Here is a 22,045-nt window from a genome sequence, read left to right as displayed (position 1 = left end):
AGAGGGTCACTTTATGTTGGATCACTTTGATGATATTCCCCATGAAACCGCTGGAGGGACATCCCATAAATTCAGCAGGAGAGGGGTTGCAGGATGAACCTGTTATGTCTTCGAATCGGGCCAGTGGTCTGCAACTTTGAGAAGTGCGACCATTGAAAGCAGCGGAGTCCTGTCTCGGAAGAAGCAGTGACTGTCAACCTGCCACATCACATGACCACAACAATGCTACCTGGGCAAGCTTGTCACGTTGCTATCTGTGTGGTAGACCACCATCCCGGTGGCAATGACTGCAGAAGGCCGATGTGATAATTACACATTGCGGTTTGGTCATTTTTTTTTGCCAATCACGGCAAAAAAAACCGAACAAAGTTGCACTGCATGATGATGCTGAGACACCGGCGTTGTTGAAGGACCTTCATAGATACCACATGACCATGTCTAGTCCGGTCCTCAAGCAGAACAGCTACACAGAGGGTGACAAGACGTAGGGTTGTTCTACAGTGAAGAGTGTAGGGACCTTGAAAAGTAACTGCACTTTTTAAAAAACTTTTAACGCCTCTGAGGCACATGTCAAAAGTTTTGATCAGAGAGGGTCTGGGGAAAGGGGGCGGGGTTGTAGAGATCTCCGCTGATAAGGGGCGGGCTGCAGCGATCTCACAAGCATGCTGCGCCCCTCTGACTGTCATCGTTGCTTGTTGGCATCTCTTGCAGCTTACGATGGACCTGTAGAGATCTGTAGACATCTCCACATACATCTTCAGGAGCCGACAAGCTGGTCCGGGGTCTGGCTTCATTTATGGGGTCTGCTAGTTTGTAGTTATTTTGGGGTCTGTATTTACTGTCTGGTGTGAGGTGTGTAGTCTGGGGTCTGTACTTATTCTGGGGTCTGTAGTTATTTTGGACTCTCAGGTCTGCAGCTATTTTGGGGTCTGTAGTTATTTTGGGTTCTGTACTTTGCATTTATTCTGGGGCCTGGTCTAAAGTCTGAATTTATTTGGGAGTCTAAGGTCTGTATTCTAGGCAATGGCAGATTACCATAGAGCACCTTGAGTAGCCTCCTGGGGCCCTAGCTTCATGAGGGGCCCATGGTCACCCAGAATGCCCATCCTGTGCCACTGTGCTCTTTTTTGGTCTAATAGATATCAGCCAATATACTCACCCTTCTCGTTTCCTGGATCCTCTTCAGATCGGCGACCGCACAGGGTCTTGGTCCCGACGCCGTCCAGCATTAGGCTGTAGTCCGCGGCCGCTGATCTGGATTAATTTAGGATTCTGATCAGTATTTGTGTCACTGTGCAGGTTGAAAGATGGTTGCAGAGGTAAGAGGACAAAGCTATTTTGGCCGCAAACTTGTCGTGGTGGTCTGGGCCAGATGGAGGAGAAAAGGAGAGAACATCCACAAACAGAGGTGAGGTCATTGGTGATTGCTGAACTAGTTTAGGTGTCTTGATTTGAGATCTATATTTGTATTGCTATGCAAGTTAGAAATGGCTGCGGAAGTGAGAGGACAAGGATATCGCTGCAGCAAACTCTGCAGTCATCAGAAGTTGTCATTGTGGTCTGGGCCAGATAAAAGAAAAAGAGAACAGTGATGACGTCATTGGTGATCGCTGGACTTATGGAGGAGCCATGACATGATTATAGACCTGGCATGGCAGGGTGGTGAAGGGGGCCCAAGTTTGAGTAACAGCCCCGGGCCTAATCCCCCTGGTATAGGATCTGTATTTTGGGGTCACTAATTACATATGGTGCCATGACCCCAGACCACACCCATTTTTCCCCACTCATATTAACCCAGATGGTGTCTTTTGACGGAAAGGTGAATGCGACTGCAGGGCTACAGGCTGCCACGAGGAGCCGCTGTGGTTCTGTGCCACCCTGCGAGCCCACAGATGGCGCGTATCGCTGTTTCGGCAGATCCGTATGACGTAAGGGCGGATTCGCACATGGCATACTCATTGCGGAATTTTTTTTGCGTAAAAAAAAAATCCGCCATTGATTCCTGCAGCTCTACGACTGCGCACCACAGCCGGCGCTCACTCAGCGCATCCCATGACGTGACATGACATTCGCACTCCGTAGAACTCCGTGGAAATCGCATCTCTTGTTGCCTCTTTACAAATGGCGTTCCTGTCCAGGGAGGGTCATCAGCGAGAGTGGGGGCAGCTCCCAGCGATGGGGCACACAATGACCACGACTGCTAGGCGACACTGACCCTGAATGGCATTTCCTTAGTCACGTGCTCCTTCTCTCCCCCACGTGGTCTTGATTCCCGGCTCCCGCCCCTTGCAGACAGCTCCTCCTCCCCGAGCGCCTGACACGTGGGCGGGTCTATGAGAATTAGCCCGCTGCTTTAGCCAATAGAACGCAGTACGTGGGCGTGCCAGCAACTCGGCCGCACCCTTTAGCTGCTTAGCCACGCCCTGTTACCTACTTCCCTTCCTTTATTGGGCGGAGATGAAAAGCGTCTAGGGGAGGGGCTTTCCGTTCTGTCTGATTCTGTAGACAACACGCCCCCTGCCGGCTGTAAGGGGAAGCCCCGCCCTGGTCTCCGCCCCCCGCGCCGTCTGACAGTGTCGGGAGCGCGCAGCAGAGACAGACACCGACTGACCGGAGACTGGACACAGGTACGGGGGCAGCGGCGGCGCGGAGAGGGCGAGACGGGCTGCCGGGGTGGGAGCTGCGATCGCTGGGGCCGTGCTGTGCAGAGTCACACAGCCATGTATATGGGGACATATATATATATATACACACGGGGGGCAGAGCGGGTTACTATATATATATATATATATATATATATATATATATATCTATATATATATCTATCTCTGACAGGCTGCTCTACAGATATATACCGTATAGATACATATATGCAGGTGTGTATATATAATGTATATATGTGGCCACCTGTATATGCTATATATATATATATATATATATATATATATATATATATATATATATATATATGCATGCTTGCTGCACTTTCTATACCGCCCCGGGGTTGCACACGTATCGCACACCTGTGTCTCCCCCTATATGCTCCCTTCCTATAGGCGCTGCTGCATTCTAAAGAGATGTACGATGACCCCCGGTCACCATTGCCGGTCGTAGGAGCTGCGTACGTTCACCTGCGTTCCATTATTGGGGGGGCAGGTGTCTGTATACTCTGCTGTATACCAGGCGTCGTATAGCGCCAAGTACTTTGGAGCAGAGTATGGATTCTATATGCAGCAGAGCTGAGTTTGTCATCTGTCACTTTCTATCTGCACGATGCAAGATCCATACCCTTCTATGTGTGTTTGTAAATATATATATATATGTTACACACCGGTGGGCGGGGGTCTGCCGCCCCATAGTGCTGCAGAGCCCCCTGCAGTCTGTGGGCTTCCTGTGAGGGTCTCGAGGTACAGTTGGGTATTTTGGGGGGATGTGGCCTCGCTGTGACGTTATATATTATATCGTTCCTCTTGATGTATTTCTGCACTTGTCGTCGCTAATCCCATCGATATTATGTGCTACATCTGTGGAGATGGCTGATAACAGAGAGCAATCAATGGTGATCCCCTTGTCCTAGTCGCCTCTTTCCTGCCCTAAGATGGCTGATAACAGAAAGTAATAGACCGTGATCACCTTGTCCTAGACACCTCTTTCCTGCCCATAGATGGCTGATCACAGAGAGCAATAGACCGTGATCACCTTGTCGTAGTCTCTGAGATGGCTGATATCAGGGAGCAGTAGCGCATCCAGCTGCACAGTAGATCAGCAGCCCTTTAAGTTGATACAATGTAACACTTTAAACCGAATGGAAAGTTTGTGGCGACCGGGGCTGCGGGGGGGTCTCTGCCCGCGGGTCGCCGTATACTGTCTATTCCACCGTGAGAGAGCGCCTGTTATACGCAGACCACTTTACGAGGGGCACTTACAGGGTACTGAGACCCCCGTGTTGCCCCCTTTCAGGACGCACGGATTGTCGGGTGCCGCTGCCAACTGCACGTTATTGGCCAAGTGTATAGATCACACTTATTCCCCTCCCCGGACATCTGTGCCAGCTGCAGGGCATGTGGGCACTGTGTCAGTGTGTTGGTGTGACAGCGGGTACAGGTCCAGGGTTGGCACCACCTGTGCCCTCACATGCAGAAGTTTGCGAGCATCTATTTTTGGGGCGTTGAGAAAGGTGTTGCCTCCCTGGGCAGGGCACTGAATGCTGCGCTTTGTACAGAGGTGGTTGCGTGCCAGGGCAGAACCTCCTCCCTCTCTTCTTCCTCCTTGCCCCCCCCCTGCCCGCACAGCCCCCCTCTTTACTTTCACCTTTTCCCTTGTTTCCTCTTTTGTCTCGGTGTCTTCCTTACCCTTCCTCCCCGTCCTCCTTCCCTCCTCCTTCCTGTAACCTCCAAAAGGGGAGTCTGCGGAGCTGCGCCGCACGCTGTCCCCCAGGGCTGCGCAGGAGAGGGGGGCACCTAAGCTGCTGCCAGCGGAGAGAGCAGATCTGCAGAAGCCACACAGGTGGGGGCGCTATACATGGAAGCGCTAGTGGCTGACAATGGAATGACACAAAGTATCCGAGGAGCTTAGATATGTTCTCAAATGCTCGGATACTCCATTCACTGGTGAGCCCAGCCGAAGTAAGAAAGTTGGTAAAAGTACACTTCCCCTTTAAGAGCTGCTATTTGGTTGCAGCGAGCCGCCCACGGGGCAATGTGGGGGAAAAGTTGCTGATGATTTGTGACAGTCGCCAGAATTTTGGCCATGGTGCCATTGTTGCTTTCCTTGCCGTATGTCGGCGCGAGTTTCCCTAATGGCGTTATTTTACCACAACTCACAGGTGGTCAAACAATGTCTGATCTGAGGGGCCTGGAAGCCCCCCGTACCTGAGTGAGGGGGAGCGCCAGGGAGGAACGGGAAATGCCGCGCTCACAAGACCGTGTGGTATACAAATCTACCCCTATAACAGATGGCGGGCTGTATACTTATATACTCGCCCCTATAGCGGATTGTAAGCTGTATAGGTATACACGCAACCCTGTGGCGGACGGCGGGCTGTATACGTTTAGTATAGCCACCCCTATGGCGGACGGCGGGCTGTATACGTTTAGTATAGCCACCCCTATGGCGGACGGCGGGCTGTATACGTTTAGTATAGCCACCCCTATGGCGGACGGCGGGCTGTATACGTTTAGTATAGCCACCCCTATGGCGGACGGCGGGCTGTATACGTTTAGTATAGCCACCCCTATGGCGGACGGCGGGCTGTATACGTTTAGTATAGCCACCCCTATGGCGGACGGCGGGCTGTATACGTTTAGTATAGCCACCCCTATGGCGGACGGCGGGCTGTATACGTTTAGTATAGCCACCCCTATGGCGGACGGCGGGCTGTATACGTTTAGTATAGCCACCCCTATGGCGGACGGCGGGCTGTATACGTTTAGTATAGCCACCCCTATGGCGGACGGCGGGCTGTATACGTTTAGTATAGCCACCCCTACGGCGGACGGCGGGCTGTATACGTTTAGTATAGCCACCCCTACGGCGGACGGCGGGCTGTATACGTTTAGTATAGCCACCCCCCTATGGCGGACGGCGGGCTGTATAGGTATACATGAACCCCCATAGCGGACGGCGGGCTGTATACGTTTAGGATAGCCACCCCCCCCCCATAGCGGACGGCGGGCTGTATAGGTATATACTCACCTCTGTAGCGACTGTGAACCATATAGGTATACACGCACCCCTATAGCGGACGGCGGGCTGTATAGGTATATACTCACCTCTGTAGCGACTATGAACCATATAGGTATACACGCACCCCTATAGCGGACGGCGGGCTATATACATATATACAACCCCCTATAGCGGACCGCGAGCTCTATACGTTTAGTATAGCCACCCCCTATAGTGGACGGCGGGCTGTATACGTTTAGTATAGCCACCCCCTATAGCGGACCGCGAGCTCTATATGTTTAGTATAGCCACCCCCTATAGCGGACCGCGAGCTCTATATGTTTAGTATAGCCACCCCCTATAGCGGACCGCGAGCTCTATATGTTTAGTATAGCCACCCCCTATAGTGGACGGTGGGCTGTATACGTTTAGTATAGCCACCCCCTATAGTGGACCGCGAGCTCTATATGTTTAGTATAGCCACCCCCTATAGTGGACGGTGGGCTGTATACGTTTAGTATAGCCACCCCCTATAGTGGACCGCGGGCTGTATACGTTTAATGCTGATCCCTGTCACGGACTGTAAATCACATTTGCAATGCACTCTGGGTAATCTATGTTGGGAATGTCTATAAGACTGTAGGCTCCTGTGTGCGTTCCTTCACCTATAGCTCCTATAATGGACGCCTAGCAGTGGTCTCCAGTTGTGCTGTCAGGCCATGCTGGGAGTTGTAGTTCTGTTACGGTTGGAGGCCGCGGGTTCTCGCTGCGCCTGGATGTTTCCTTCTCTTAGAGCAGGTGGTCATGTGACCGCGGTGTCTTCTGCTGCGTTTTGCCTTTTCCCGGTCCTTGTCCCGGCTTGCATGGCAGGCAGCTGCCCGGGCAGAAGGGCTGTCCTGGGTGTGGCAGCTGCTGGCTGTGCCCTGGCATCTGTATACTATGATTTAGGCAGTGGATTGCCAGGCAGGCATCTTGTGCCCGTGTGTCGATGGCTCTCCGGTGGCACTACGACCCCTACCGATGTGACGTCCCCTCGCCTTATCAGCGGTCGGCGAATGACTCGGGTGAGGAGACATTTTTAGAATTCCTCTAGATAATGGCAACACTTTGCGGGCAGAACAATGGCTCTGATTGGTTACGAGGGTCCCTTCTTGGCGGTTGGTAAACACTGGGCGATTTCCCCCCCCCCCCCCACCTCCCCACATGCGTTGGCCATAAACATATCAGCGAAAGCCTAGTATCGCCCTCCGTTCTCCATCGACGACTACATTCCACGTGTGTCAGCTCGGCCGAGCAACAGCGATCAGTGGCGTGCGGCTGGGACCGCGTCGTACATCTCCAATGAAAACAATGGCCCATGAGAAGCTGCGCAAAATGTATTTGTAGTCTGTAACCATGGCAACACATAGTTCTGCACACAAAACAGGAGGTTTTTCAAGATTTCTTCCTTTTTTGTATATACGACTCCCTAGACAAAACCTATATGTCTCCATGGTGATAAACAAAACCCCTCCAAGTAGGTGTGGAATAACACGACTGCAAGATCAGACTACTCGAGTTTATTTGTAGTCTGTTACCATGGAGACACATAGGTCTGCTTCGGAGCTGTACACACATTTTGTTTATACAGCCCCATGACAAATCAAAGCCTCCGAGAAGAGGGAGAGGAGTAACAAGACCAGACTCCATTGGGTTAATTTATAGTCTGTAACCATGGAGACACATAGGACTGTATAGGAGCTGTATACACAGAACGGAAGGAGATTTTTCAAGAACTCTTAGGCTACTCTCACATTGCCGTATGTAAAAACGCACAGTTTTACTGTTTTTGTGCGCGTTTCTGTTTTTACTGTGTTTTTTTGCGCAAAAATGATGCAGGCAAGCAACTGATGTCCCAATTCCCCCCCCACCCGTTGCATAGCAACCTGCGTAAAAAGTGCAATAAAATGCAGTATTGCAATTGCATATTTACTGTGTTTTTTTTACGCATCCCATTCACTTTAATGAGCGATTTCTACACACTAAAACGCCAAAAATAGGACCCGCTGCGTGTGTAAAATACGCGGCGCAAAAACGCTATTGAGTGGCCTTACTGTTTTGTGTATACGGCCCCTAGACGACGACATGACAACAAACACAAACCCTCCGATTAGAAGGAATGGAGTAACACCGAATCAGACTACGCAAAGTTTATTTGTAGTCTGTTACCATGGAGACACATAGACCTGCCGTGAGCTGTAGACACAAAACGGAAGGAGATTTTTGTAAATCTGGTCAGGTCTTATTTTGGAGGCGTTACACCTCGGAAGTCGTTCCACCGCGCTGTCCGCACATGTCGGATTCTTCATTCACAAGGGTGGACCTAAATCTGCGTGGTTACCTACAGGTCTACCGGGCCTTGAGGCAGCTGTGAACACGCCACGTTCTGCGGTGTTTATAGCGTTTTCGAACGCGTTCAGCGTTGCAATGGGTGACGAAGTGCGTTTAAAATGGCCGAAGCGCACTAAAATAGAGCGTTAGAAAATCGTGGCGTTAGAAGCGCCGTACTCCAACGCTTGTCTGGGAGCCATCATTAAAGTCAACGGCGATGGTTTACAGCGTTCAACGCGGCATTTGAAACGCCTCGCTAAACACGTAAAAAAAAGTCCCGTGTGACAGCGGCCTCACTGTTGATGACCCGCCCTCACAGTAGACCATGATTGGTGGGGGTCCTCCTATGAGTTCCCCTGGCCTGCTGTCAGCTCGCTGCGCGGACCCCTACCAATCAGCCGTCCATCAATAGTTACTGCCCGGAAAACCCCTTTAAGATACAGAATCTGTGTCAAGTACGCGATACGTCGTTTTTTTTCGGTTTTTTTTACCACACCGCGTTTGGTCGGCTGCGCGGATTTTTCCCCCGGCGGTTTGTGGTGATATTCATACCCTACTTGTGGGGTCTCTGCTGTTAACCCCGTCATGCACCTGCTCTTCTCTGGCGGATTGGACCTGGACGGAGCACGCTATTAGGGCGGAGACGCGCCGGAATAAGCGACTTTTCCTCGGGTGCGTGTAACGGCGACTGCCGGTTTATAGATCCATAGAGCCTCGTACGGGGATGATGGATTAAGTGGATTGCGGTTTGTAAGCGGAGAGGAAAGTGGGCCAATTGCGCGGCGCGGGGCGGATATCTGGGGCACTTTGTTCTCTGATGGTTCCTGTAATTTTCCTGCTCTGATTCCCTCTTATATTACGACGCATCCTTAAAGGGGCGGCGCGCACACGGCTGATATCGGGCTGGAAAGTAACGTGTTGCATGAATCCTCGTTTCCTGCCAGTCGGGATGCGTCAGATTACATGTTGCGCCTCAAGAGAAAACGCAACTGAGCTGAAGGGGGCGGCCGCCATCTTCCTTTCCATGCAAGAAAAAAACCCCACAAATGCTTTATATGAGAAAACCTTTTTAAGTTCCGCTCGTCCGCAATGTGATATTTAGCTGCTGACAGAACTCGGCGGCCATATTGGTTGTTGTCCGCTTCTAGGAAAGCTGGGTAACAGAGGGATGTATTTTGTCTCTACGACCCTCCATATGTAACAATGGCGCATATTTACTTAGATCGGCGTTTCATACAACGGTCTAGGTAGCGTTTGCGCCGGCGTAAGTGCGACAAATGTATTATAAGGCGTTCGCCTCTTTATACTTCTGTCATGTCTGGTGGCATCTGCGAGCTAGAGTTGTGTTTTTTTTGTTTTTTTTTTGCTGTAATTTATGCAGTTTCTGGTCCATGAGGCCACTCCCACTTTTAGAAAAGTGTCGTAGGCTGGCGCAAAGAGTCCAAAAGTCATGAATTATGGTTTTGTAGGTGTCGTAAATCCACCGCAATAACTCGACGGTCTCTCTTCTCCACTTACTGAATGTAATCTATTGTTCCCTGTTATCAGCCATCTCAAGCTGAGCATTGTAGTATTCTGGACTTCCTGTCTCCCATTGAAAAAAACGCTCCCTGACCGCCATGATCACTGCTACCAGTGACTGATGTCAGCCACTCCTCTTAGAGCGCTCCTGCACTATTATAAAACGATGCATTAAAGGTTACCGGCCCTTTAAAAAGATCCTCACAATGTGCTGCGTCGTCGTCCTACCTGAATGACGCACCGCGTCTCATTCTGGTCACACAGATCTCGGCATAGACTTTCAGTTCTCTTATGTCGTAGGTGCCGGCGGCGGTCGGTGAGTAATGATATAATACGTGGGAGGACGAAGCCTTTATAGTGACGGTATAAACGTCCGTCCGCGGTGGAGCTGCGCCGGCTTTCTTCCTTGCTTTGCGGCGAAAGTGTTGTAAATACTGCGCCATTGTTATTTGCCAGATGTTGTCTGTGCCTGTTATCTGCTCTGTGATTGGCTGTTGCTCCTGATGATGTCATATATTAATACTGGCTGTTCTTTCCAGGGGTACGGAGACCTGCCGCTGTCTCGGACATCATGCCCGCTGCTCCTCTGTCGCTCTGTCACTGTCAAGATTGCTAAGGAGCCGTGAGATTACCTCGACGCACGGTGAGTCCTTGGCGTTTACGCAGTTACAGCCCCCTAAAACTCCTGGGCTGTCGGAGCATGCTGGGAGTTGTAGTTTCACAACGGCTCGGGAGCTGCGGGGTGCAGACTAATGTCAGACTGCTTTATTGGTGGACTGACGGTAAGTGTGTGCGACCTCCATTCCATTCACTTCTATGGGGTGAAGGGAGAATTGCCGAGTGCATCAATCTCCCTACGACCCATATAATGGAACGGTGCTCACGTATACGTACAGCCGCTCCATTCGCACAAGGGCACCCATTTTGGGCTCGCTGAGGGTCCCAGCAGTTGGACTCTCAGATATCAGATCGAGAGTAAATGTCTTTTAAAGTGACAGTCCAACATCCTTACAAGTACGGGATCGTGTGGCAGGCTAGGATTTTCCTGCACTGCTGGTTTATCCCTCCCAGTGGCTGATAACAGGGAACAATAGATCGTATCAAACCTCACGAAAAGTGCATTGGATTTAGTATCTTATAGCTCCCTCCAGTTTTTGGGGAAGTCATTATGACTCTTGGACCCTATAAAGGGCTCCTATGGAATTTCTTTGTGAGCCTGTAAATGGTCAGACGTCGTGCCCATGCTCTCATCTTGGCACCCTGCCGCCATAACCCCAATGCACCGACCCACCTCCGCTCTCGGCACCAGCTGCATCTCACCTTCCTCTATTAATAGTGCAAATATCATTTACACCATCGGTGCAAAGCATTTCCACCAAAAAGCCCTGGCGAGGGAGCCGCCTCCACCCGCAGAAGTGCGAAAACCACGGTGACTCATCCAGTGACCAACGTGCTCTGCACACCAGCAACGCTTGTGCCCCCCTCGCCGCACCCTGTAGGTGTTGATGGTGGGGAGGTCTATAAATAGGAGGGTTGCCTTTACTAAGGTGGGCACTTACCCCTGTACCTACACAGTGCCATGTCTGTGTATAGCTCCTTACTCAGTGGGGTATTGGTTCTCATTGAGGAGACATATATATTTTCTGGCAATGCTTCTTGGGGGGAAATTATGCAAATTAGCTAATGTTAGCCTTTTTCTTTTAAAGGGAGAGTGACCCATTTGTTGACAACATTGTTTCGCGTTCTCACCCCTCGTCGGGTAGATATTTAGTCCTGGGCTAGGTGGTGAGGGTAGCTGTCTGATGCCTGGTGGGCGACTAATTACAATCTCTAAAGGGTCCTAGAACACTGCCCCAACATTGACTTGTATGGCCTTTTATAGGGTCCTGAGAGGGAGAACCCCCCCCCCCCTTCTATCTACAGGGGCTTTGTCTCAAAAAAGGAAACCCCCCTAGCTATCGATCGGGCGACGTGGATCTGTCAGCCCCCTGCGCTTGTGTTTTCTTGGACTCGTCTCTCTACACTCGGGGATTGACACTAATCTCTGGGATTATTGAGACCAGGATTTCACCGCCGCCCAAAGCAAACCCCAATAGGGTGCGGGTAGAGTAGCGGGGGAGGGGGAGTGACCCCTTTGATGTTCTCTAATGTGGAATGTCCTCTGAAGTTGGATCCAGCCTCTTCAGCTCTTTTTGATCTTCAAGGGGAAAGATTTGTGCTTGTACACCGGAAACCATCCCCCTCTCCCTCCCTCCCGCCGCCGCCGTACACCTTGCGTTTTTTTTTTAATGCTTTTTAACTTTTTTGTCTTTCCACTTCTACATAGAGCATGCTGAGACTTGCAGTGCACTTCATGGAAAGCCACTTTCAAAATGATGTAAGAATAGAATGCCAAAGCTCCAGTGACTACTGACACCGTCCCTATTTCTGCTCTCTTTACAGTTTTGTGGGGACATTTAAAAACCAAAGACGTCCACAAATGAATAACCGTAAAGAGGACATGGAGATCCCGTCCCATTACAGGCAGCTTCTGAACGAGCTCAACGAGCAGCGGCAACATGGAATCCTCTGCGACGTCTGCATCATCGTGGAGGGGAAGATCTTCAAAGCGCACAAGAACGTCCTGCTGGGCAGCAGCCGCTACTTCAAGACCCTCTACTGTCAGGTACAGAAGACGTCCGAACAGACGACAGTCACCCAACTGGACATCGTCACCGCCCAGGGCTTCAAGGCCATCATAGACTTCATGTACTCGGCCCATTTGGCGCTGACCAGTAAGAACGTCATCGAGGTGATGTCGGCGGCCAGTTACCTCCAGATGACGGACATCGTCCAGGCCTGCCACAGCTTTATCAAGGCCGCCCTGGACATCAGCATCAAATCCGAGACTTCTGACGAGCTGGTAGACTATGATATGGGCGCGCCATCCAGTAGCGCCGAGGCCTTGCTGTCCGCTGTGGTGGCCGGCCGTAGTATTTCACCTTGGCTAGCCAGAAGGACGAGCCCGGCCAACTCTTCCGGAGACTCCGCCATCGCCAGCTGTCACGAAGTCGGCAGCAATTACGGCAAAGAGGACGCCGAGCAGAAAGTGGACAGTCAAGACGAGGTGTCTTCTGTGTGGCCGGGAGACGTGTGCTATGGACCAATGCGGATCAAGGAGGAGCAGGTCTCCCCGTCCCATTATATAGGCGGCGGCAAGGGGGATTCGGGAAGCATCTATATCGACCAAGGCGACGGCTGGCAGCACTCGGGGCGCAGGAAGAACCGCAAGAACAAGGAGACCGTTAGGCACATCACACAGCAGATGGTGGAGAACTGCAGAACAGGGTCCCCGGAGCCGTCCTTCATCTCCAGCACACAGTGGCAGTACAGCAACCAGGACAACTCCGGTAAGTTCTGCGTCGTATGGTGGTGTGCCACTCTGCTGCAGAGAGGGAGCCCCTCCGCTGCAGAGAGGGAGCCCCTCCCACTTGTATCATTGCTGCTTTGTACCTGTTGGGTGACAAGTGATGTGACAACCATTATGGCTCCCACAGAGGTGAACCAACCCGTGATCATTGGGGTCTGTATGTATAGGACAAACTGCAATACCTTCTGTGGAAACCGTGAAGCTTCTCCCACGCTGTGTGCTAATTGGGGGTCCCAGAATTGAACTACCCACCTATCAATTTTTTTTTTTTTAAGCAACCCCCCCCCATTCCAGGATGGAATTTGTCTGGGGATCGGGGGGGTGGAAATTACATTACCCGGTGCCGTCCTCTTTGCCCCCAATCCCCTTGTTCCTGGGGCAATTCTTCCATGATGGCCGTGGCGATTCTTGGGGTATGTCCAGCGTGGCGGAATCCACGTCCGAGTTTTCTGCGTGGATTACGAGCGCCAAGAAAATGCAATAGGTGAAAATATGCACTGAAGATGCGCCAATTTGGTGCAAAATTGCGCTGAATGTTTACGCAACAGAAAATGGCTATGCCTGTGTGAATGCGCCCTTTATCTGTGTTGGAAATCCGTGGCTTAAACAGTGGAGTTTGCCGTGCAGAAACCACGACAGGTCAGTGGATCCGCATGTGCGTTTATCCCTAGCTATGGGCAAAATGCGCTTACGGAATTTCTGACGTGGATCCTTGTTAAGCGACGCGTCTTTCTCTATTTCTTGATGCAGATTTGAAATCCACGGTGGAGTAATCTGTCGTGAAGACGACGCGGCGGCGCGTTCTAATGACTGGGACATGTAGTGTAAGGCATCTGTGCCTAAATCCGCTCTGTGGACTTATAGTTACGTTACGCTTCTGCGGCAGAGTTCGGATTTTTCTGCATGGAGTACGCCTCTGAAAACCGCAACTCTGCGCGTCTGCACCGCAAATGTACAAAATCTGCACACGGCAAAAAAGCTATGCAACTTAACATATTTTATCTTTCACTTCCTTGTTTTTCAAGATCTCTGCTTTCTGCCTGTGAATGGTCTGTTCCTCACATTAGTGTAGGGTTATTACACTGTAACGAGCCCCGCACCTGTATGAGCAGCGCATGACCCGGTTTTCAGTCTGTAGTTGTACATGTTAAATCCATCCACTGACCGCAAGCAGAGATCTTTAAAAGGTGAAGGATTAAACTACGAGTTATGTCAAAGTTTTGGCTCTTGGACGTGTTTGGTCGCTACATTATGGTGCGCGGTTAGCGGCGAGGGGTTGGCGCGCTCAGTACCGGTCGTGCGGCTCTGCCTGTTCTGCTTCCTATTGTTGCCTGGTTATCCGGTTGCGTCGTCTTTCGCCAGGCAGCCGCTCATTAGTAACTGTTACTAAGTACTTCTTGGACGCTCTCGGTATCCGCCTGTGGACGGCACGCCGCGCTCAGCCCCCGGGTCACAGCGACCTTGCAGCTCTCAGCCTATTGGTTTCCATGGAGATTCGGAAGCCTCGGGCGGCGTGTTCAGCTTCAGATGTTACAAGACGTCTCCGCAGGGCTAGTTAGTAAAGTTCTTCTCGGGGATCTCGTTAGGATAATGCACTGAAATCCCAGGATTATGTTGCTAACCAGGGCTGCGCAGGGTTTAGAGAGGATGGGCAGGAAGACTTGGGTGTCCTCTACGCCCGCCACCCATCGCCCGACCTCCCTCACCCTCATTATGCCAAACGAAGAGTAAATGAGACTTGCGTGTCTGGAGACTGATCCGTCCCCAATTACTGCCAGTCAAGACGCTCGGCTCCAATCCCTAATCCCTTTACGTATGCTCCTCTCCGGCCGGGAAGGCTTATTAGTGATTTTCCGAGGGTCGGTGTGCCATCCTAACAAACCCTGCCTCACTTCACCAAGTAGATGGTGGTCAAGCGCCCCCATGCAATCGGGATCGGCCAGTATGGGCTATGCTTGGGCGGACCCCCTGGAGACCAGCGCTGTTCTTGCCCTTCTCCCGTTATTGCTGGTGGAGCCTTGATCTAGCTTGTTAGTAAAGATTCTGATTGCGCCATTCCCCGAGTACCCTGTAGGCATCCACTGATTAGTAGGGTGTTGGCTGGTAGAGGGCATTTTTAAATAGTTGCCCTTTAATGAGGGGAAACAGTTACCCAATCCAGTACGGTCTAGCGGTGCCGTCACCTCCAAGTTTCTACACCCAGTAATGCGGTATAGAGATTTCTCTACCTTCCCGGTGTTGGTGATCTTATCGGATGCCAATATTGGCACTTCCAATCCGACATCTGCTACTACGGTATAGAGCTTCCTCCACCCTCCGACCATTGGTGACATCGGAGGTGAAATATCCGGTCTAACGTCTCCAACACCTCACTTCCAATCCAATTCCGACATCAGGTAATGCGGTATAGAGCTTCTCTACCTTCCCGTCGTTGGTGATGTAATCGGAGGAGAAGTACCCAGTCCAACAGTGATGGCACCTCCCACTTCCAATCCGACTTCTGCTAATATGGTATAGAGCTTCCTCCACCCTCCCAGCATTGGTGATCTCATCGGAGGTGAAATATTCGGTCGAGCGGTGACTGCACCTCCCACTTCCAATTAGATTCCGACACCGGGTATTGCGGTGTAGAGCGCCCTCTACCTTCCCAGTGTTGGTGACATCATCACAAGGGCTGGTTTTGTTGTTGACATGAAGCCAGTTCTCCGTGGTGATACAAGCGCCTGGAAGTGATGGTCGCTCCCCTTCCCCCCACTCAAGAATTAAAGGGGTTATCTAGAAAGGAAAATATTCGGTCCAGCGGTGACGGCACCTCCCACTTCCGATTCTGACAGCTGGTCATGCGGTATATAGCGCCCTCTACCTTTCCAGCATTGGTGACATCATTGAAGGGGACTGGCTTTGTTATTGACACGAACTTGAAGAGCCAACCCTCTGCAATGACGTCGTAGCACTCGGAAGGTGGTGGTCATTTCCCTTCCCCCACTCAAGAATTAAAGGGATTATCCAGAGAGGGAATGCATTTACCAGATCCAGTGGGGTTACCGGTCGCAGCGCCTCCACTTCCGTCCTGAATTAAAGGGGTTATTCAGAGAAGGTAAATCTTCTATCCGGTCCAGCAGTGCTAACCCCCTCACACCCCCGGCCTGGTTGTGAGACGTGATATAGAGCTCCCTCCACCTTCCCTGGGGGCTGACATTGTTATTGAAATGTGCTGACTAGCCCCCAGCGATGACCTTACCGAAGTTGGAGGGAGCTGTATTCTGCGGGCCGGACCTGGCGGTGTCAACACTGCTGGACCAGGCTGGATCAGATGTTTCCGCCCTCTGGATCCTACAAGAATTTAAAGGGATAAACCCTTTAATTCTTGAGTGCAGGAACGAAGTGAAGACCCCATTCCACTACACTGCTGTATGGGGGTGTGTAATGCATATATATGTACCATAGGGGTAGTTAAAGTATTAATGGGTGGTGAGAACCTGCGCTGGGATGTGGTCTGCACAAGAGCCACAGCGAACGAGAGTGTGGAGAACATATTTCTGTCCTGGCTGGTTAGATGTCTGCTGGTGTCAAGCAGCTTCTGTAAAGGGCCTAATTTTTTATCGTTTCTCAGTCCTGTGTCCATATCGTAAACAAAGTCGTCTCCCTCATCAGGAATATTATTTGTTTCACTGTAACCCTCCTGAATTTCATCTATCTGTCTTTAAAACTGGCCACTCATGAATATTCATTAGGGGACCCTGCCATTTGCAATATATAATTTAACTTCCTGTCATGTGCTGAGCAACAGTAAATGTGAATTTTTTTTTTCTTATTTAACCTCAAGCACCACCCTGAGGCTTCCCATTAACTGCTGAGCAACAATAAATGTGATTTGTTTGCATGTCCACTTGCTCCGCCCCTGAGGTTTGCTTGGTGTAGCTGGACCGCCCCTGAGGTTTGCTTGGTGTAGCTGGACCGCCCCTGAGGTTTGCTTGGTGTAGCTGGACCGCCCCTGAGGTTTGCTTGGTGTAGCTGGACCGCCCCTGAGGTTTGCTTGGTGTAGCTGGACCGCCCCTGAGGTTTGCTTGGTGTAGCTGGACCGCCCCTGAGGTTTGCTTGGTGTAGCTGGACCGCCCCTGAGGTTTGCTTGGTGTAGCTGGACCGCCCCTGAGGTTTGCTTGGTGTAGCTGGACCGCCCCTGAGGTTTGCTTGGTGTAGCTGGACCGCCCCTGAGGCTTCCTATTCACCGCTGAGCAACAATAAATGTGATTTGTTCTTATAGAATGTCCACTTGCTCCGCCCCTGAGGTTTGCTTGGTGTAGCTGGACCGCCCCTGAGGCTTCCCATTCACTGCTGAGCAACAATAAATGTGATTAGTTATTATTGAGCATGTCCACAAGCTCCGCCCCTGAGGATAGGTTGGCAGCGACTGTCCAGCTCGCTCATGAAGCTTCCAAATCCTTGCTGAGCAACAATAAGTGTGATTTGTTCTTATTGAGCATGTCCACAAGCTCCGCCCCAGAGGATTGGTGCAGCCGCCCCGCCCCTGAGGCTTCCCATTCACTGCTGAGCAACTGTAAATGTGATTTGTTCTTATTATGTGTCCATAAGCTCCACCCCTCAGGCTTTCTCGGCGGTAGGCGGACGGCCTACCACTCGGACACCCAAAATGCAAGGGAAATTAATGGATTAAGCACAGTAAAGGGAATATATTATAGATGGACTTTCCTAATGATTATAATTAATACCTTGTAGACAGTGGAGGGGGGGGGGGGGGTCTGCGCCTTTAATGAGGAAGGATGGCATTTCTCCCAGGACTTTAGACCCTTTTTAGAAAATCATTAAAAAGTCATTGAGTTGGAGGCTGAGCCTATTAAATCTAGTTGGATTAGAGGAGCTGTCTGGCCTAAGGCTTTTTACGTTTCACTACCTCCAGCAAATCCTCCCGGCAACGGGGTTCGTTGAGAACAATTATCCGGCGTGTGGGAGGTGGGAGCCGATGTCACTCGTCCGCTGGTGTCGGGTGGAGTTCCTGTTTGTTTTCTCGGTTTCTAGTAATTACTTGGGATTTTTTGCCATGCTCATGACTTCCTTTCTGTTGCCTTCTTAAAGTCCAGGGCCGTCCGGAGAAGAAAACGTAAAAGGGTCATCGCCCTATAACGTTCTGATCACAACTCCTGTGTCGTTAGGGGGGATTGCACTTGTTCTGCTCTTTGCATCCCCTTCTCCCTAATGCCAACTGTCAGTGTCACCTCTGCACCCCCCAAGGCCAACCTTCTGTCTCCTCTTCTTTCGCCCATTATCCCTAGCACCAGCCCCAGGCCACCTCCTTTGCACCCTCTTCACACCCCCTTCCCCTAATGCCAACCAGTGGTCTCGCCACTGCACCCCAAGCGCCAATCATTAGTCTCCTCTTCCCTCCCCATTCCCCTAATGCCAACCGTCAGTCCCCTCTTTGCGCCCCCTTACCCTAATGCCAACCGTCAATCTCACCTCTGCACCCCCCCAGCGCCAACCCTGTCTCCTCTTCCCTCCCCGTTCCCCTAGCACCAGCCCTTGGTCTCCTCTTTGTGCCCCCTTCCCCTAATGCCAACCGTTGGTCTCGCCTCTGCACCCCCAGCCCCAACCTTCTGTCTTCTCCTCCCACCGCTTTCCCCTAGCACCAGCCCTCGGTCTCCTTTTTGTGCCCCCTTCCCCTAATGCCAAACGGCAGTCTCGCCTCTACACCCCCAACGTTCTGTCTCCTCTTCCCTTCCTGTTCCCCTAGCACCAGCCCTCAGTCTCCTCTTTGCACCCCCCTTCCCCTAATGCCAACCATCGGTCTTGCCTCTGCACCTCCAGCCCCAATTTTCTGTCTCCTCTTCCCTCCGCATTTCCCTAGCACAAGCCTTCGGTCTCCTCTTTGCGCCCCCTTTCCCTAATGCCAACTGTTGGTCTCGCCCTCTGCACCCCCTAGCATCGGCCCTCGGTCTCACCCCCTGGCAGCGGCCCTCGGTGTCTCGCCCTCTGCACCCCCTGGCAGCGGCCCTCGGTGTCTCGCCCTCTGCACCCCCTGGCAGCGGCCCTCGGTGTCTCGCCCTCTGCACCCCCTGGCAGCGGCCCTCGGTGTCTCGCCCTCTGCACCCCCTGGCAGCGGCCCTCGGTGTCTCGCCCTCTGCACCCCCTGGCACCGGCCCTCGGTGTCTCGCCCTCTGCACCCCCTGGCAGCGGCCCTCGGTGTCTCGCCCTCTGCACCCCCTGGCAGCGGCCCTCGGGGTCTCGCCCTCTGTACCCACGCCCACATAGTGAGCTGATCATTGACCATTCACTTCTATGGATGTGGTGTTCTCCTATAGAAGTGACTGCTGAGAGCCGCATACATGTGACTGTTCCCCACCAGGTGGGCCGGGACCCCTGATCTGCAGCTATATGTGGATGGGAAGACCCCAAAAGCATTTCCACAGCCAGCAGATTCTTCCTGGATGGATCTAATCCCTGAATTAATGATCCGCTGCGGATCTGACCGGTAATCGGAGGGTTCTGTCTAAATACATGTGACTCTTCCACGTTTGGGGCCGGTGCCTCTGCTCGCCCGCCGCTGATCCCCTCCTGCTGCACTCGCAGATGGAGGGAATTTGAGGGTTTAATTCTGTTTTCCTATCCCCACCCTACATTGCTATTCCCCCAGGCTCCAGATCTGCCCCCCCCAGCTCGCTCCGCACCCCCTCCCTCTTTTCCCTATGGTAACCGCAGTGTCTGCTTCAGCCGCTTTAACCCTTCCACGCCCCTATTGTTGCACCTGAGAGGCACTTCCATCATAGTCCAGCTGCGGAGTCGTATCTCCATACTGGATTGCAAGCTCCTCGGTCAGCAATGCATGCTATGTGCCTGTAACACGCCCGGCAAGTGATGCGCTCCGGACCGCCGCCATCTAACGCACGTGTAGCTGCAGACTAGGAGTCGCTGCAGCAATCGTTGCCCCCCATAATGCAGTTGGCACCCATCTGTCAGTTTTCGGCTGGTGCTAAACTATAACCCTCGGCATGCTGGGAGTTGTAGTTTTGTAACTGTTTGCAACTTCATTTCTGAGATCTGCAAACTCAGAACGCGTTGTGCCACATGGGCGAATATATAGATGGCTGACCAGAGCCGAGGAGTGGCATTAGTGACGCGATGTGCCGGGCAGATATGGTCTGGCACAATTTTGGTCGATGGACCGCGCCGGCGTCAATCCCTCCCCCGTCAGATAACCAGATGAGACCTCACCTGCCGCTGGGCCAGTAGGCTGGTAACCAGGGCACAGGTGAGATATACCTGCCCAGGTGTAATGAGCAACTTGGCCCCACCCTGGGTGACAGGAGATCTTATCTGAGGACGGGTGGATCTGCCAGATGCTGGGTGCCTGTAATAACCCATCCAGTTCTCAGCTTTGTCTGTATTTTTCCTACTGCACGCTAATACGCCCGATGCCATCCACTAATAGCTGGCATCACTGTGCCCGTTGGAACATCGCAAGAGACCATAAATATCCGTAGGATGCTCAATTGCGCCCTCTTGTCTTCTGCTCTGCTTGTGTGTCAGTCTTTACTGCATTTCTGATGTTCTATTCATGAACCAGGATGATTATATTGTGGATTTGTGAAGTGCACAGGAATCGGGTTTATCTCTGTTTGCAGATGAGAGCGGGCACACCAAACTGGGGGTCATTATTCTAGGGTACCCTTGTGGGGGGTTATGTATATTGCAGGCTGCCTAAACTGCGACTTATTTCCCAGCCCTTCAGGGTCTTTGCTGTAAGGTGGGGGGCGGACAGAGCGCTGATCCTAAAAAGATAAACACCAACCCCACATTCCTGACCCTGAGAAATCCTCCCTTCCCACAGACCCCCCAGCGCCTCCCACAGGCCGTTCTCACATTCCCCGCCGCTGGAGCGCAGTACGCCCGTCCTCTCTCACCTGCTCATCATTCCTGTAGGGCGCCCCCTGCAGGAGGTCTGTCTGCAGGTGGAGAAGCTGGGGTGTGGAGCTGCTCAGGGATTGTCACCCAGAATAACAGGTGGTGATGTGTGTCCCAGCCGCTCGTTGTGGGGGTCCCCGTGCTGCCGCTGCGCCGCTCGCCTGCGCCGCTCGCCTGCGCCGTGCTCCCATCTGAACATGATGCAAATAAACTTATAGACAGATAAGTAAAACAGTGTAAGGTTGTGACTGTGGGGGTGTTGTACCCCCAAATACGGCAAGTTTGTAACCTCATCTCCCCCATGTGCTTGTATAGATGTTCCCGTACCCTCAAATCCCTGTCGTACCCCCCACTTGCGCCCCAGCACCTTATGTCCTTGCCCCGGTATCATTAATCTTTTTGGCTTCCACTTTGTCTTTGAACCTCATCTCTGAGCCCCTCTGTAGCCATCGTCTCCCCGAACTTGTACTCCCACTTTAACCCTCAACCCCATATTTACACTCTGCCTTAATACCCCATCTTTTACCTTTACCCCCAGCTATACCCGCGTACCCCAATTCCAACCCTCAGTCTCTTGTACACCAACATTAACTATCAATTGCTTCTCTGCGCCCCAGCGCTAGCCTGCAGTCGCTTCTCTGCGCCCCAGCGCCAGCCTGCGGTCGCTTCTCTGCGCCCCAGCGCCAGCCTGCGGTCGCTTCTCTGCGCCCCAGCGCCAGCCTGCGGTCGCTTCTCTGCGCCCCAGCGCCAGCCTGCGGTCGCTTCTCTGCGCCCCAGCGCCAGCCTGCGGTCGCTTCTCTGCGCCCCAGCGCCAGCCTGCGGTCGCTTCTCTGCGCCCCAGCGCCAGCCTGCGGTCGCTTCTCTGCGCCCCAGCGCCAGCCTGCGGTCGCTTCTCTGCGCCCCAGCGCCAGCCTGCGGTCGCTTCTCTGCGCCCCAGCGCCAGCCTGCGGTCGCTTCTCTGCGCCCCAGCGCCAGCCTGCGGTCGCTTCTCTGCGCCCCAGCGCCAGCCTGCGGTCGCTTCTCTGCGCCCCAGCGCCAGCCTGCGGTCGCTTCTCTGCGCCCCAGCGCCAGCCTGCGGTCGCTTCTCTGCGCCCCAGCGCCAGCCTGCGGTCGCTTCTCTGCGCCCCAGCGCCAGCCTGCGGTCGCTTCTCTGCGCCCCAGCGC

At 52.5% G+C, this 22,045-nt stretch overlaps 1 protein-coding gene across 3 annotated transcripts in view; it reads left to right on the top strand.

Annotated features, from left to right (window-relative positions):
• The first annotated feature begins 2,553 nt into the window (after nucleotides 1-2,553).
• The window catches only part of ZBTB46 (zinc finger and BTB domain containing 46), a 38,630-nt gene continuing 19,138 nt past the window's right edge, over nucleotides 2,554-22,045 (top strand). For 2 of the 3 annotated variants that reach the window (XM_066587817.1, XM_066587815.1), the window contains exons 1-3: nucleotides 2,554-2,627; nucleotides 10,095-10,198; nucleotides 11,998-12,944. In XM_066587817.1, the coding sequence (XP_066443914.1) occupies nucleotides 12,035-12,944 (910 nt within the window). In that variant the 5' untranslated portion in view covers nucleotides 2,554-2,627; nucleotides 10,095-10,198; nucleotides 11,998-12,034. Of the gene's footprint in view, nucleotides 2,628-6,621; nucleotides 6,729-10,094; nucleotides 10,199-11,997; nucleotides 12,945-22,045 lie in introns of those variants that run through there. The other variant, XM_066587816.1, reaches the window with a different exon arrangement.

The sequence above is a fragment of the Eleutherodactylus coqui genome, chromosome 13 (assembly GCF_035609145.1).
Source record: "Eleutherodactylus coqui strain aEleCoq1 chromosome 13, aEleCoq1.hap1, whole genome shotgun sequence".
In the NCBI taxonomy this organism is placed as follows: domain Eukaryota; kingdom Metazoa; phylum Chordata; class Amphibia; order Anura; family Eleutherodactylidae; genus Eleutherodactylus; species Eleutherodactylus coqui.
This window is presented reverse-complemented; position numbering and strand designations above follow the sequence as displayed.